General features: G+C 46.6%; 2 protein-coding genes across 6 annotated transcripts in view; one reads left to right on the top strand and one right to left on the bottom strand.

The window, feature by feature from the left end:
* The window catches only part of LOC126577700 (autophagy-related protein 101-like), a 1,307-nt gene extending 26 nt beyond the window's left edge, over positions 1 to 1,281 (bottom strand). The window contains exons 1-3 of one of the 3 annotated variants that reach the window (XM_050239531.1): positions 1,264 to 1,281; positions 956 to 1,200; positions 1 to 834 (exon numbers count right to left, since the gene is read on the bottom strand). The exon at positions 1 to 834 is cut by the window's left edge and continues 26 nt beyond it. In XM_050239531.1, coding sequence (XP_050095488.1) covers positions 105 to 770 — 666 coding nt within the window. In that variant the 5' untranslated portion in view covers positions 771 to 834; positions 956 to 1,200; positions 1,264 to 1,281 and the 3' untranslated portion in view covers positions 1 to 104. Of the gene's footprint in view, positions 835 to 900; positions 1,210 to 1,263 lie in introns of those variants that run through there. The other 2 variants (XM_050239529.1, XM_050239530.1) reach the window with 2 other exon arrangements.
* LOC126577677 (calcium-transporting ATPase type 2C member 1) overlaps positions 1 to 12,500 on the top strand; it is a 48,106-nt gene that overhangs the window by 26,291 nt on the left and 9,315 nt on the right. The window lies entirely within an intron of this gene.

Below are 12,500 nucleotides of genomic sequence, written 5' to 3'. Positions count from 1 at the left end.
TTTGTAGACAGATCGAGTGTGATTGAGATAGAATAAGAGGATCGCGAAATTTGCGCAGTTTTTTTTCACTTAAACACTAGCTGTTTGCTAATATCAACGTTGAATCATCCAAACGGATCCATCAGCTTCTGGAGCGTCTTTCCAACGGCTGCCCCAAACGATGGAACCGTCGACGCACCTTGCGTTGTGTTGCGGAACTGGAACAGGTACGGTTGGACATCGGGATAGCTCGTGTCGTAGACCGTGTGTAGCTCGCTGCGGCACGGTACATCCGGCAGATAGTCATCGCGTCCGACCAGCTCCACGATGCCACAGATTATTTCACGCAGCGTATCACCCAGCCGGTCCCGGCAAAGCTCTCGCTCGCGTTCGTCTCGCAGCTCCAGCAGCTCGAGCTGGAGCGACCATACTTCCCACGGAAAACAGCTGGCCGCCGTCTGATAAGTGTGCCAGCGATTCCGACGTCGTTGGTAAAATTCCAAGCTTATCTGGCCCCCGGTGCCGGTGTGCAGTTGCCGCGAGAAGGCGACTAGCTGGCGGCCTACTGTCTCGTCGAGGGACTGCGAGCTGCAGCGGATGTACGTGAGATCGATCAGTTGGCAGTCTACCTCCTGGTAGCCGAGTGAACCGGCCGTATAGGATGCCTGGTCGATGATACGGAATTTACCGAGACTGCGATGGAAGAGGACGGTGTGGAAGATGCTTGCGACCGCTTCCTCCAGCTGGCAGGGTTCCAGCTTCAACGCAAAGGTGTGCGATCGAGCGTTCATATGGGTGTGCTAGTGCGTACACTGTGAGAATCTCGCCCTCTCCAGACACACCCTTTCTGCGTTTCTGGGGATTAAAAAACAATCGTTGTTATGATTCATCGAACGTTCGGTTGCCGTGTTTTCGCGTTACCGTAAACAACCCGATAAGCGATGAGATGAGGCAGGATGAGACGCAGTTTTCTTACATCAGTTGCGATGCGATGACGTATTAAGCGCAGCGCTGGCCGGTAGCGTGTTTCAACATGTTGTAAAGTACTTTAAAACGCGCCGGTCTTTATCGGTCAGCAGCAGCGAGCGCGGTGGTGATGACGAATCCAGGGCCCGAGTGCTGCTGTTTGTTTCAAGTGACCCACTAACTGTTAACTTACTATCCTCGCGATGCGCGCTGTACGCTTTCTGTTGTCGTCGTTCGTCGAATCGTGCCGGTTAACTGTCGGCGAGAACAACATGAAGATGGTATACCGAGTGGTTTACGTGTTCCGAAAACACTCACACATGGACAACCCGTTACCCAGCAGCAGCAGCAGCAGCAGCAGCGTGGTCATCGCCGGCGGTGCCGTGGCTTGTTCCGATCGCGACACGCTCACTACGCCCAAGAACAAAGAACTGACAACAGCTGATCTCATCAGCGCGGTTTTGCAGATCGAGGGACAGCGTGCTCTTTTGTGTTGGTGCCGCAGTATCCTTGTGCCACGCTCCATCACTCCGGTTTTTTTTTCTTTTGCTTCGGATACGGCACGAGATTGCGAATGCTTCTTCTTTTGCGTCTTCTATCGCCAAATCACGCAAAGAGCATGGCATGAGCGGTAAAATATGGTGCCTCATATCATCTTGGGCCTGTGAAGAGGAAGCGCAACTGGCGCTGGCATGTTATATATTTGACTTCATCAATATGAGATTTCGAGGATTTGCCATATGCCCCCTTTTTCGTGTGCCTGGTTTCCGGGCTTCCTTTTGCCATTGATAAGAAGCACCAAGACTGCCTGGTTGTGGTTGGGGGTTAGAAATTAAGGCTCAAGCGTAATGAATGGGTGGATCAAATGCAGCGCTCTTGCGGATGGAAATAGACATGCCACGTACATGTTGGCGCTACTCACAACATTGAGCGCGAGCTGCGTTATGAATGGAATCTGCTGGCGGAATCTACCGAGCATCAAATACTCATCAACTTTTGCTTCTAAACTGTTGGGAAAGGGGGGGGGGGGGGAAGTTCAATCAAATATTTAAATTGTGTCCCCCACACATACACGGAATGTTTGCAATTCAATTTCAATAAAAGCGTAACGTTCTAGCTTTATGCTTCTTCCGGGAGCATCCATGGATTATGGCGACGTTTTGTTAAAAAAAATCTTCAAATAACACATTGCGAAGGTCAAAGTAATGAAATTTATACGGGACCGGAATCAGCATAAAGAAGGAAGCTCCAGGACACTTTCCTAATGCATATAAAGTATAAAGGCCGGAATACACGAAGCGTAAACTCTCGTATAAACTCAGAATGTAATGCCAAAAAGATTATACTTATGTCAAAAAGATTATAGGCCCGCGGAGCGTAAATCCGAGCGTAAAAGCAAGCGTAAACACAGCACCAACATGAAGCGTAGCGTTATGATGAATTGAATATTCTACAATCGCTAATATACAGTAAAAACATCTTAAAATATAAAAGAAGATGTTCAGAAATCAACTTATCTCGTCGATTTATGTTTTTAGTGGCCAAAAACACATGTAATTGATGTAATAGCATAGTGTAATTGCAGGTGCACGAATGTAATTGCAGTTGACATTTCGGTATAAACTTTTATGCGATTATGCCTGCCACACGAAGCGTAAACTTTTTGGCATTACATTCTGAGTTTATACGAGAGTTTACGCTTCGTGTATTCCTGCCTTAACATTTTCCATTTATTGCGTCCGTTCCTTCACAAACCATTACCTGTTCTGTGAGCTTAAGATAAAGCTAACGAAAAAAAAACATGAAACTCCGGTTCCACTCCAACGAAATCCTACCGAAGGTGTTGACATCTGTCTCGTCGCCGGAAAAGAAATGAAATATGTGGCCGGTGGCATATAGTCCAACAGGTGCGTGAACCGAGAAAGGTGCCGAAAGTCTCTCTTCCTGCTTCCGTTTCCGGTTCTGGTTCTTGGTGTGGAGCTGCTAGCTAGCGCTTCCATTTTCTACCGTAATCTCTTACTTGGAACGGCAGAAACGGTGTGACGGATGCTCGACGGAGGACACACATCACTCGGCTCGCTCCAACCTGCGTTACCCGGAGGCTGCCATTGCCCCACCCTTAAAATCCAATGTAAGCTACGAGAGTTCCGAAAGAAGCTGTATCACACAGCGGGTTTCAGGCATCTCTCCGGCTCCGGCACATCTGGGCTCAAGCGATCAATCTTTCTTTCCGCTTCTCTGAAACGGAGGAAACGGATTGAAGTCTGGTCTAGGAGTAGCTTATGGCAGTGATGGTTTTATCCTTTATCAATATCACCGCACCGCTGTGGACTTCCGGGCCGTTTTCTTATGGAACGTCACTTTTGAGGAAGGTAAAATTCGGGGATTTACATCGAACTCATCGAGCAGGGCCCGGTATCTATCTCTAGGATTTGGCCACATCTTCCACCAGATGGACACAGTATGTCCGCCACCTTCATGAATGTTAGTTCCTAGTAGCTACCTTTATAAATATCATTTAAGGGAATTCATGGCGGACTCAACGTTCAAAAAATTCACTTTAAAGTAAAGCACAGCATGGAATGTGCGCTGGTATGTACAGTCCAACTACATTCGATGCTATTAAGTCCCAGTATCCTCTCACGCGTCACTGTTATTCAGCTCTCCATGGAAGCTCTCATGGAGAAACTCCAACATCGCTCAGAATTATCGCTGCAAGATCTGAACAACTCAACAACGCAGCGGTGGGGTGGAAAATGGTGGTGGAAAAATATGAAAACACTGCCACCACTGTCCGCCCTTCACTTCCCAACACTTTCTCATGCCAACTCTGCCACTCCGAGCGCCGTGCGGAAACCAATTTCGAACACATTTTTCATCCACCGGAACTTTAATTAAAATATCTTTCACCCATCCTCCCGTGAACTCGCTCCCGCACGCTCGTCTCTCGCTCTCCTGTTATGGGTTTTCGGGTTCTGCGGAGTTTGTTGAAATAGAGCTTTTGCTTCGGTACCTGTTGTAGAGGCCCTTGCGAGGGCGCATTGCCTTGAACGTCGTGTGCGCTCCATGGGATTTATGCCGCCAGTGTAGCTACTCCCGGAGCGATGTTTTTAATGCAGCATCAGAAACTGTAACGCACCACGAATACCACCTTCCCAACGTTCCTTCTGCAACGAAATCCGATCCGAACAATTCTACTAGCTTCACAATGAGTTGCGCTCGCTTGCAACTCGCGGAAGTCACATGTTCACATTTCTAGCCATTAGGATTATCTCGCAGGCGGAAGCAACTGGAGAAGGTGCACCACTTTTCCTGTCCGGTCGTTCACGTTCATTGCCTTTCGGTTATGAGAGTTTCTACAGCTGAAGCCGGTGGTGGTGGCGCGCTGCATGTTGGAAGTTGCATTTCGCGATGTTCCTGTCACGCCTCGTTAACGATGTAAATTTTGCGTGAAATTAAGGGTAACTACTGAGTGGGATGATGGTTTCGAGTTGAGCGGTTTGTCCCCACCGGGGGAATCCTTGCAGTTTTATATTACGTTTGCTCTAATTCCACTAATGTTGGTACGTGGGAATGTGTTAGAATGGAATGTTATTATATATTTTTAGTAACATAGGAAGTGCTAGTCTCTCGTTATGTGCGACTTGACATCTTTGCAAAAGACACTAAACCGCGCAAGGTGCCGCTGTGGTTAAAAGTAATTACTTGTTGGCAATTTAAAAGCATTGCAAGAAAGAAGCGCAGAGATGAATTTGAAAGGACTTCATTTAATTCCGCAAACCACAATTACAATTACTTTCAGCTTCGCTCTACCGGGCTTTTCGTGCTGCATTCAACGGTGGTGCCAAGGACGAGAGAGAGAGGATTACCGCATCTTGGCACATAGAGAATGGCTGCTCGCTCGTCAGCATTAAAAAATAATGGACGAAAAATCCATTTATCCTTTAGGCTTCCGGCTTAAAGAAGAGCGTCTATCTTGAATGCGACGTTCGCTAGCTCCTTCCTTATCCTTCTTCTGCTCATTATGTTCCAGTGGTATCGTGGCCAACGTCGTCAATGTCAGGCACGGCGTGATTTCAGCAGCTTCTCGGTTTTTCGCCCTCGATGCCATTAGCACTCAGGGGCGCCTTTGGTGTAGGCCAATCTTACCGCAGGCCGTCGGCTGCTGGCTTTCATCTGGCAACAAGGAAGCAACAGGAAGTTTGGTTCAAGTGTTTTCGTTGGGTCCAATGTGACGTGACTCCGGGGGAACGCCTTGTAGTGATGCTTTATTCCTTTCCAATCTGAGAAATGCATCAACAAAGAGAAGTGTCCTTTCCGTAGAATGTCCTTGTTGGTGATGCGCAACGCTATCACTCGAAAAGAAGCCTGATGGCACGTCCTATTGTTGCAGGGGCCAGCTCAATCGTTGTATGATAAGATTTGATTCGAAATCACACCAATGCCATCTCTCCATCGTGCGCTTCTCTCGCAATGCAATGCACAAAGTACAAGGCGGATAGTGCCATCAACCACTCGAAATCCTCATTGCTGGCGGCGCAACAGGAAATGTGATATCATAGGAAAGGTCTAGTACCTCTACAAAGTGACGATCAATTTGATTCGTGAAAAAGCTGAAGCCGGCAGAAGCCGAAAGCGAAACAAACCAAAATAGCGTTAACCAAATGTTTATTCGTCTTCGTGTACCGCCAGAGTCAGTACCGTCATAGGGAGCAGAGCTGTAGAAAAAAAAACGGGAAGATTTTCCACAAGACAAAAACAAAACCTCACCAGACGTCCGCCTTCGGGCGGGGAGCGGGGTGAGAGCCTTAAAAAACATAAATTGGATTTCGTGCGCCCGAAACCGCCGAGAGCGAAGTGGAAAGAATGGCGGCACTGAACAATCGTCGTTCGGTCGTTGATTTTATGTTGATTTCTTTCCTCTACGGGTTTTCCCCGTCGGAAATACGGAGTTTCGGAGTTGCTGTTTGCTTGTTACCCTTCGGTCCCTCGCTTGGCTAGTTTCTTTCTTTTGGAAAGCGTGTTTTTTTTTTGTTGCTGCTGCGTTTTCCTTTTACTTTTGTCACTGCCCCGGCTTGCGCTACAATTAAAGTTTGCTTTGAAACACGAACAAGTTTCCCATTCCCGGTTCGGTTCTCAGTTTCCTTCCGGAAACCCTCGCCTGCAAACAGCGGGTTTGCTTTCTCAGGACCAGGACCATCGGGTGTTCGAATTTAGTCGCGAGTCAGTGCGATGATGTTGCCCCGGCAGCGGAAGATAAATGTTTTAATTTGCTTCCTCCACTGTGGGGCACGGACTTTGTTGCCGGGCGGTGGGAAAAAGTACGTCGATGGACAATTGAGAGATCTCGTCTTACTTTCAAACTGCGATGTTGGGTAAAGTTTTTCAATGGAAATGCTGGGCGTGCGGATGTAGCAGTAACGAATCTAGAAGTTATGATAATTGTGCGACTTTTGCACTTTGAGCCAATTCGAGTTTGATTCCATTTCCCTCGACATCGATTTTTCTTGTTACTGAACTTCCTACAGAGGTTGTTCGCCCGTATTCTGCAGTTCATTCGATCGATCGAAACCTGGCAAAAGCGATCAATCTCTCGATCTATTCCTGGTTACAAAGTTGAATATTGTAAAAGCTATTTGTCTTCTTATCGCTGGTGAGCGATCTTCGGAATGGCGACAACACCCAAGCGCGACCCAAAAATATGATAAAAGTTAGTGTGAAAGCTTCTTCAGCCCCTTTTTCCCACGCCTTACCATCAAAACTCACCATCAACGACGGCGGCCGCCTCTATAGGCATCCATCCGGAACCGGTCACACCACGTGGGTTTGTTTAGGCTCCTGGTAGCATCCCCAAAAACCAAACAATGACCGGATGAAGCAGGCCACCTTTCATTTATCAACATGCTTACTGTGGCGACGCCGGAGTTCGCGGACGACGACGTGCCGGCAAATAGATAAAACTTTGTCCTTGCGCGCTAGTCCCGGGCCTCCAGTAGCTACTGCTTGCGGTCAACACTGTCCGAGCCGGGGGAAATGGGGCTCGAATGCAAACAAACGCCATAACGATATGGGACCGAAAGGGGGGGTTCACCGAATGGTCGAAAACAGCTTCGTGCTTTATCCGTTTTGCGTCATTATGAAGAGGCGCAGGGTCACTGTTTGCGTTTAGGTTTGGGGAAGGACCTCCGGATGGGATGCTGTTGACCGCAAACTCCTCACTCACCACCATCTTGAGCCCGGCCGGTGGGTGGATTAAAACTTTCAATGCGAATTTTGCAGACCAGAAGCTCCGGTGGTAGCACCATTGATTAGGTCTCGAGGTTTGGTGGAAACTTTACCAAGCGCGTCTCGGCAGATGTTTTAATTTATTAAGCTTGCCCCTAGGGTGCAGGGAAGTGAAAGGGGTGTTTGTTTTGGGGCCCAAGTTTCGGTTCTGTCTTTGGAGCACCTTATGGTCTTTTACAAACTCTTTAATGGGGAAAGGTGCTACCGGAACTGGAGGGCCAGATTGTGTTTGAAAGAAGGATTCACTTGGACCTGATGGAAACTCTTTTTGTGTACTTAATGTTCCAGGTATACTGGAATAAATTTGATAATTACTTAGCTGCTGCTTCCAATTCTCACGATTTCTAACTAATTTGCTTCTCATTCTGGACTTTTTAGGAACTAAGTATTTCGTCTGCCAACTTGTAGAAGCAAATACTCCGCAACATTCTGTCCTTTCCGGAGCAAAACCAGAGCTTGCTATGTTGCGAATTTCTTATCACAGCGTCCTCGCTCCTACCATAACCTATTACTCCACTGTAACCACTTAAGAACAACTCCTTCCACATAAAGTGCCTCTCCGGAACACTTGCTGGTTCAATACCTGGTGGGAACTTACCCGCAGGACGCCTGAAATGGTAAAAGCAATTGAACCCAAGTCCCAAGTGTTCGACATTCACCGAATCCAAGGTGTATCCCGCCGGTTCCCGGTCCTTTCAACCTTCCTTATCAATTATGCAAACGAGAACAGAGTAGTGACCACCGGTGGTGGGCACGGATGAACGAAACGAAACACCCCGAACGGTTCTAGATAAATTTTCACTCCATCAACGCCCCTTGGAGAAGGTATAGGAAGGGGCTGTTTATCTCGGTAGAAGGGCGCACAATTCGAAGGCTAGCTTTAATTCATTTACCAGAACGAACTACCGCCCGCCACCACTACCGGTTGAACGACTTCCGGTCAAAAAGGTTACGCTCGGAACTGGCCCCCTGGACCTGAAAGTTTTGCAGCAGAGAGGGCTGCAAGGATGACGAGTTATGCTGGTTTTCCGGCAGTCGCCGGCAGCAAAATTACCATTCAAAATTGGTTGGAACTCGCTCACTCTCTCGCTCGCTTATCGTGAAGCACAATTGTCACGAGTTTGTTGTGTTTGTGAGTGTTTGTGGCAACGGGTGTCCCGGGTGCAGGGGCTACAAAGACCTGCCACTAGATAAAGAGGAAAGTAGTACAAAACAGAGAGTGCGAGAGAGAGAGAGATAGCGTCTCCGCCTAGTCACTTCGGTCACAGGACCGCGAAAAGGATCTCTCCTCTCTCCTCAACTCTTCAATTATCCACCACTTCGCACTAAGTACCACACGTTCGCCGTGGCAATCTGTGCTTTCCAAATGCTCAAACTGTCTTTCTCTCTCTCTCTCTCTCTCTCTCTCTCTCTCTCTCTCTCTCTCTCTCTCTCTCTTTCACCCGGGGTCGAAGCTGTCGGTATCCGGGAGGGGTCAACTCAGGCAGGTCATTATGTGTGTGGCTGCGGGATTGCAGTGGAGTGTGGCAATGCCGAGCGGACCGTTATCGTACCCACTACTGGCTGTTACGTAGCGCTTTGTTCCGAGCGAGATTAAATTGTGAAAAACAAAATTCATTATCACACAAACACACGGAGTCACAGTGCGGGTAAAGCACCCTCGGTAGTGATCCTTAGGTCGTACTGGAACTGGCGGTTTTGCTCATCTAAGCGGGTGTCTATGTGGGGGGCCATGGGGGGTTAAATAATGTGCCACCAAAGCCAGCATACCTCGAGCATGAGTATGGCGAAAGCTCGCTTACAAATGAGCACGTTTCGGGCTGGAACGGACTGGATGCTGCTGGTTGCTTCCTGGGCCGCTGGGTGGCCTATTTGTTTTGTTTTTGCTGGACGAAGCACGTCCCATCCACTATTCATCGTTGCTGGTGTTGATGAGAATTCAAGATCAGTCATCAGCAGGCCGTAGATCCCCCCTCATCATACCTTTCGTTGGTCGTATTTTATATTAACACTTGGTACGCTTTCTTTTGTACACTAATTGAACAATATGTTAATGTTCATTCTACAGATTAGAATCAATTACGAACAATATTGCGGAGTAAGTTGTGGCGTTTCGAAAATGTAGTCTTTTGAAACATTGGGTCATTAGGCTTTGTGATTTAAATGAGAAGTTTTATTACACCTTTGCATTATTGTGCATTTGTTCATTAAATGCATTGTAATTTAGAGTATTTTATCCTTAGTTATTCACCCTGTTTTAAGACTGAAAAATCATTATCACTAGTCTGAACTGGTTTCGCTGGAACAAAAGTGTTTTTTGTGAAACTATCTTTACTTAAATATTACAAAACATTCAATGACATCTGTTAAAATTTCAAAAACAAATACCTGAAGTTTTCCATGTTGCTGATAATGCATTCGTATTTCTTTTGAACGGAAATATACCATCAATATCTGTTGTAGTACCAATCATAGTATATGCATAATTCGTAGCACAAAAGATAATACATTTTTTGTAGATTTATTAACCATGGATAGCGAATTTGGCTCACGAAACTGTCATAAAGTAATCTGAACTACCAGCTAATGATTTGTAAATTGTAAAGAACATGTGTCAATCCGTTCTACCATGAATACTATGAATACATTTGTCTTCTCTCGAGTAGTTGCTATTTGGAAATTCAAAACTCTGTTCCTTCTTCGAAACAAAAAAAAAAGCACGATACACTTCCCAGCGCTCTCGTTGATTCATTCGCACCCGCAGGCGTGGCTGACATCGTGGATAAATTCGTCTTCCTTTTACGCGATGGAGGCGCCCGGTAGATGGTGTTTTGAACCCTGAAAGAAACCTGAAACTTGCGCGGTGCTGGGCCAACAAGCAAGCAAGCAAAAAAAAAAAAAGAGTCAAGCAAAACCAAACACTTTACTCTCCGAGCTTTACAAATCCAAACACTGCCAACCCTGGCACCGTCAAGCGTCAGCACCCATCGTTTTCCTCACGAACCACTTCGCACATTGGCACCTGCTTTGCTGCTGCTGGCACTTGACGCAGGGAAACTAATCCCATAAAGGAAACGTGAAGGGGTGAATTCAGGATTTTCCATTCTTTTTACTTCATTCATTCCATGCAGCACCACCACAACCGCCGGCCGTCCTGGGTTGAGATCGATTGGTGCGATGCGATGCAGAAGAACGATGATGATGGATGGATGAAAATTCCGTCCAACCACCAATGAGATTGAATTACGGGGAAAAAAAGGTGTGCAAGGCAATTTATGCAAATTAAATCACAGCACAGGGTCGTCGTAGTGGGAAAACAACGGCAGCCGCGGGTACTTATGGGGCGGTTAAAAATGAACGGCCCCCGGTCGGCCGGTTTGTTATGCTTTGGAACCAACGCGTCGGGAGGCCAGGTGCAGTGCGAGTGTTGCCGTGCCGTTAAGGACCCTTGAGATTCGCTCCGTTGGTGATGGTGATTGTTCTAGCGATGAATGGTGAATGTAAAGAGAATGCTGATGATATCAAGTGAAATCGATACACTGTGAAAAAAAAGTCAATAACTCAAACAACGCGGAAAGTATTTTTGTCCGGAAATGGCGAGGAAATAGTGATAAGAAGCGGTACGGTTAGAAGCACAATCGCACTTTCCCCTCACTGTACACCGTCACCAGCGTCTCCTAATTACCCTCGTTACCCCATATGACGTTCCATAGCCTCACGAGCTGCAATTCGTCACTTCGGTTTGTCTTCGTTCGGGAAAACGCACCGCGCCGACGGGTAATTAGAAGCGTTTATCTCATTTCCTTCACTCAGGCCAACACATTTAACTTCACGCCACGTGGCCAACCGGCTGCTACTTCATCATTAGGCTGCTGCGAGGCCGTGTGGAGAAACGGGGGAAGCTACGTTACTAATGATGGGTCCAATTTGTGTGTTTCTTGGGACCTTTATACCATACCATACCATCACCGGTTGCTACTCGGCAACGTCTTTTTCTTCACTGGATGTGCCGAGAAAACGTTCAACCGAAAACTGCTGCCCCCTGCTGGGGATGAGGTAAACAACCATCCAAGAGCACAGAGTTTGAAGCTAAAGTTCTTCTTCCGAGAGCCGATGCTGAGAACTTCTTTTTTCCCCCCTGTTCCTTTTTGGTTAATTCTTTTGACAACGTGTTCCTTGCAGGCAGTGTCGGTTGTCGGTCGGTTGTGTGCCCGAATCGAAACCATTGCGGTACATATTTGTGCCCAGTACTATGTACAGTTTCTTTGCGCGGTATGTGTTGTTGGGGAACTTTTTTTGCGGTGCAAAAAGTATTCCATACTCCTCCGCACCAGACCGAACGGACTTGTTACTGACGTGCATGTGGCGCATTTGTCATTCGGCGTGCTGTGAGCCCGGTTCGGTGGCCGTGCCTTTTTCGAGACAAATTGCAAGCGGCCACTAATGGTGACGCATTACATTGCTGTTGCTGCTGCTGCTGCTGCTGCTGCTTCGTGCTGAAAAGGTAGCGCGAAAAGAACGGAACGGAACGGAACCTGTTTGCGAAGCTTCGTAGGAAATGAATTGTCGAGGCGCTAGTGACAATGATGCTAAAGTTTTGCGATATCATTTTTATACCGTCCTGTGGACGACGGGTCTGGTGGTACGGTGATATGGAGTTATGCTTCGTTAGCGTATGTAGACGATGCGCTGTGCACATGCTGCGTATGATAATGGTACATTGGAGAGCATGTGCTGTCAGGGGGAGAAAGGAAATGGGAAATAGTTTCGATGACAGTTTAAGCGTCATGTGTTTTTGAAGATGAAATATAGAAGAAGAAGGCAGTCGTGAAGGATATATTGAAGACAGTAAGCTGGGTTTTGTTACGGAAGAAAGGTAAATCGATTGTTACAAACATCTCGGTTTCTGGTAAAGAATTCACAATGAACTTCCCAAACATTTTAGATTTTTCGCTTTGAATATTACAAATAAATTTTCAACATATTTCCCCAATATATAGACAATTCTATTTTTGGAAGAAGCTGAAATAATAAGCGTAAAAGGATCGATAAATCTGACTCTTTAAGCTTTGTAATGAGTGTTTGTTGTTATTTACCACAACTATTTTTTATTAGTGTTTTAAATATTTCTTTTATAATTCAAATAAAATTTACTGATTTACTCTCGTGAATCCACAAGCTGCACATTCTGACATCGGTTCCAAACAGTTATAAATGCTTAAAATGCTTATCAAAAGCCACGTACGATATAAACGGTATGCAATAAAAGC

This window comes from Anopheles aquasalis, chromosome 3 (genome assembly GCF_943734665.1).
Source record: "Anopheles aquasalis chromosome 3, idAnoAquaMG_Q_19, whole genome shotgun sequence".
NCBI lineage: Eukaryota > Metazoa > Arthropoda > Insecta > Diptera > Culicidae > Anopheles > Anopheles aquasalis.
Note: the sequence above shows the minus strand (reverse complement) of the source record. Positions and strands in the feature narration are given on the sequence as shown.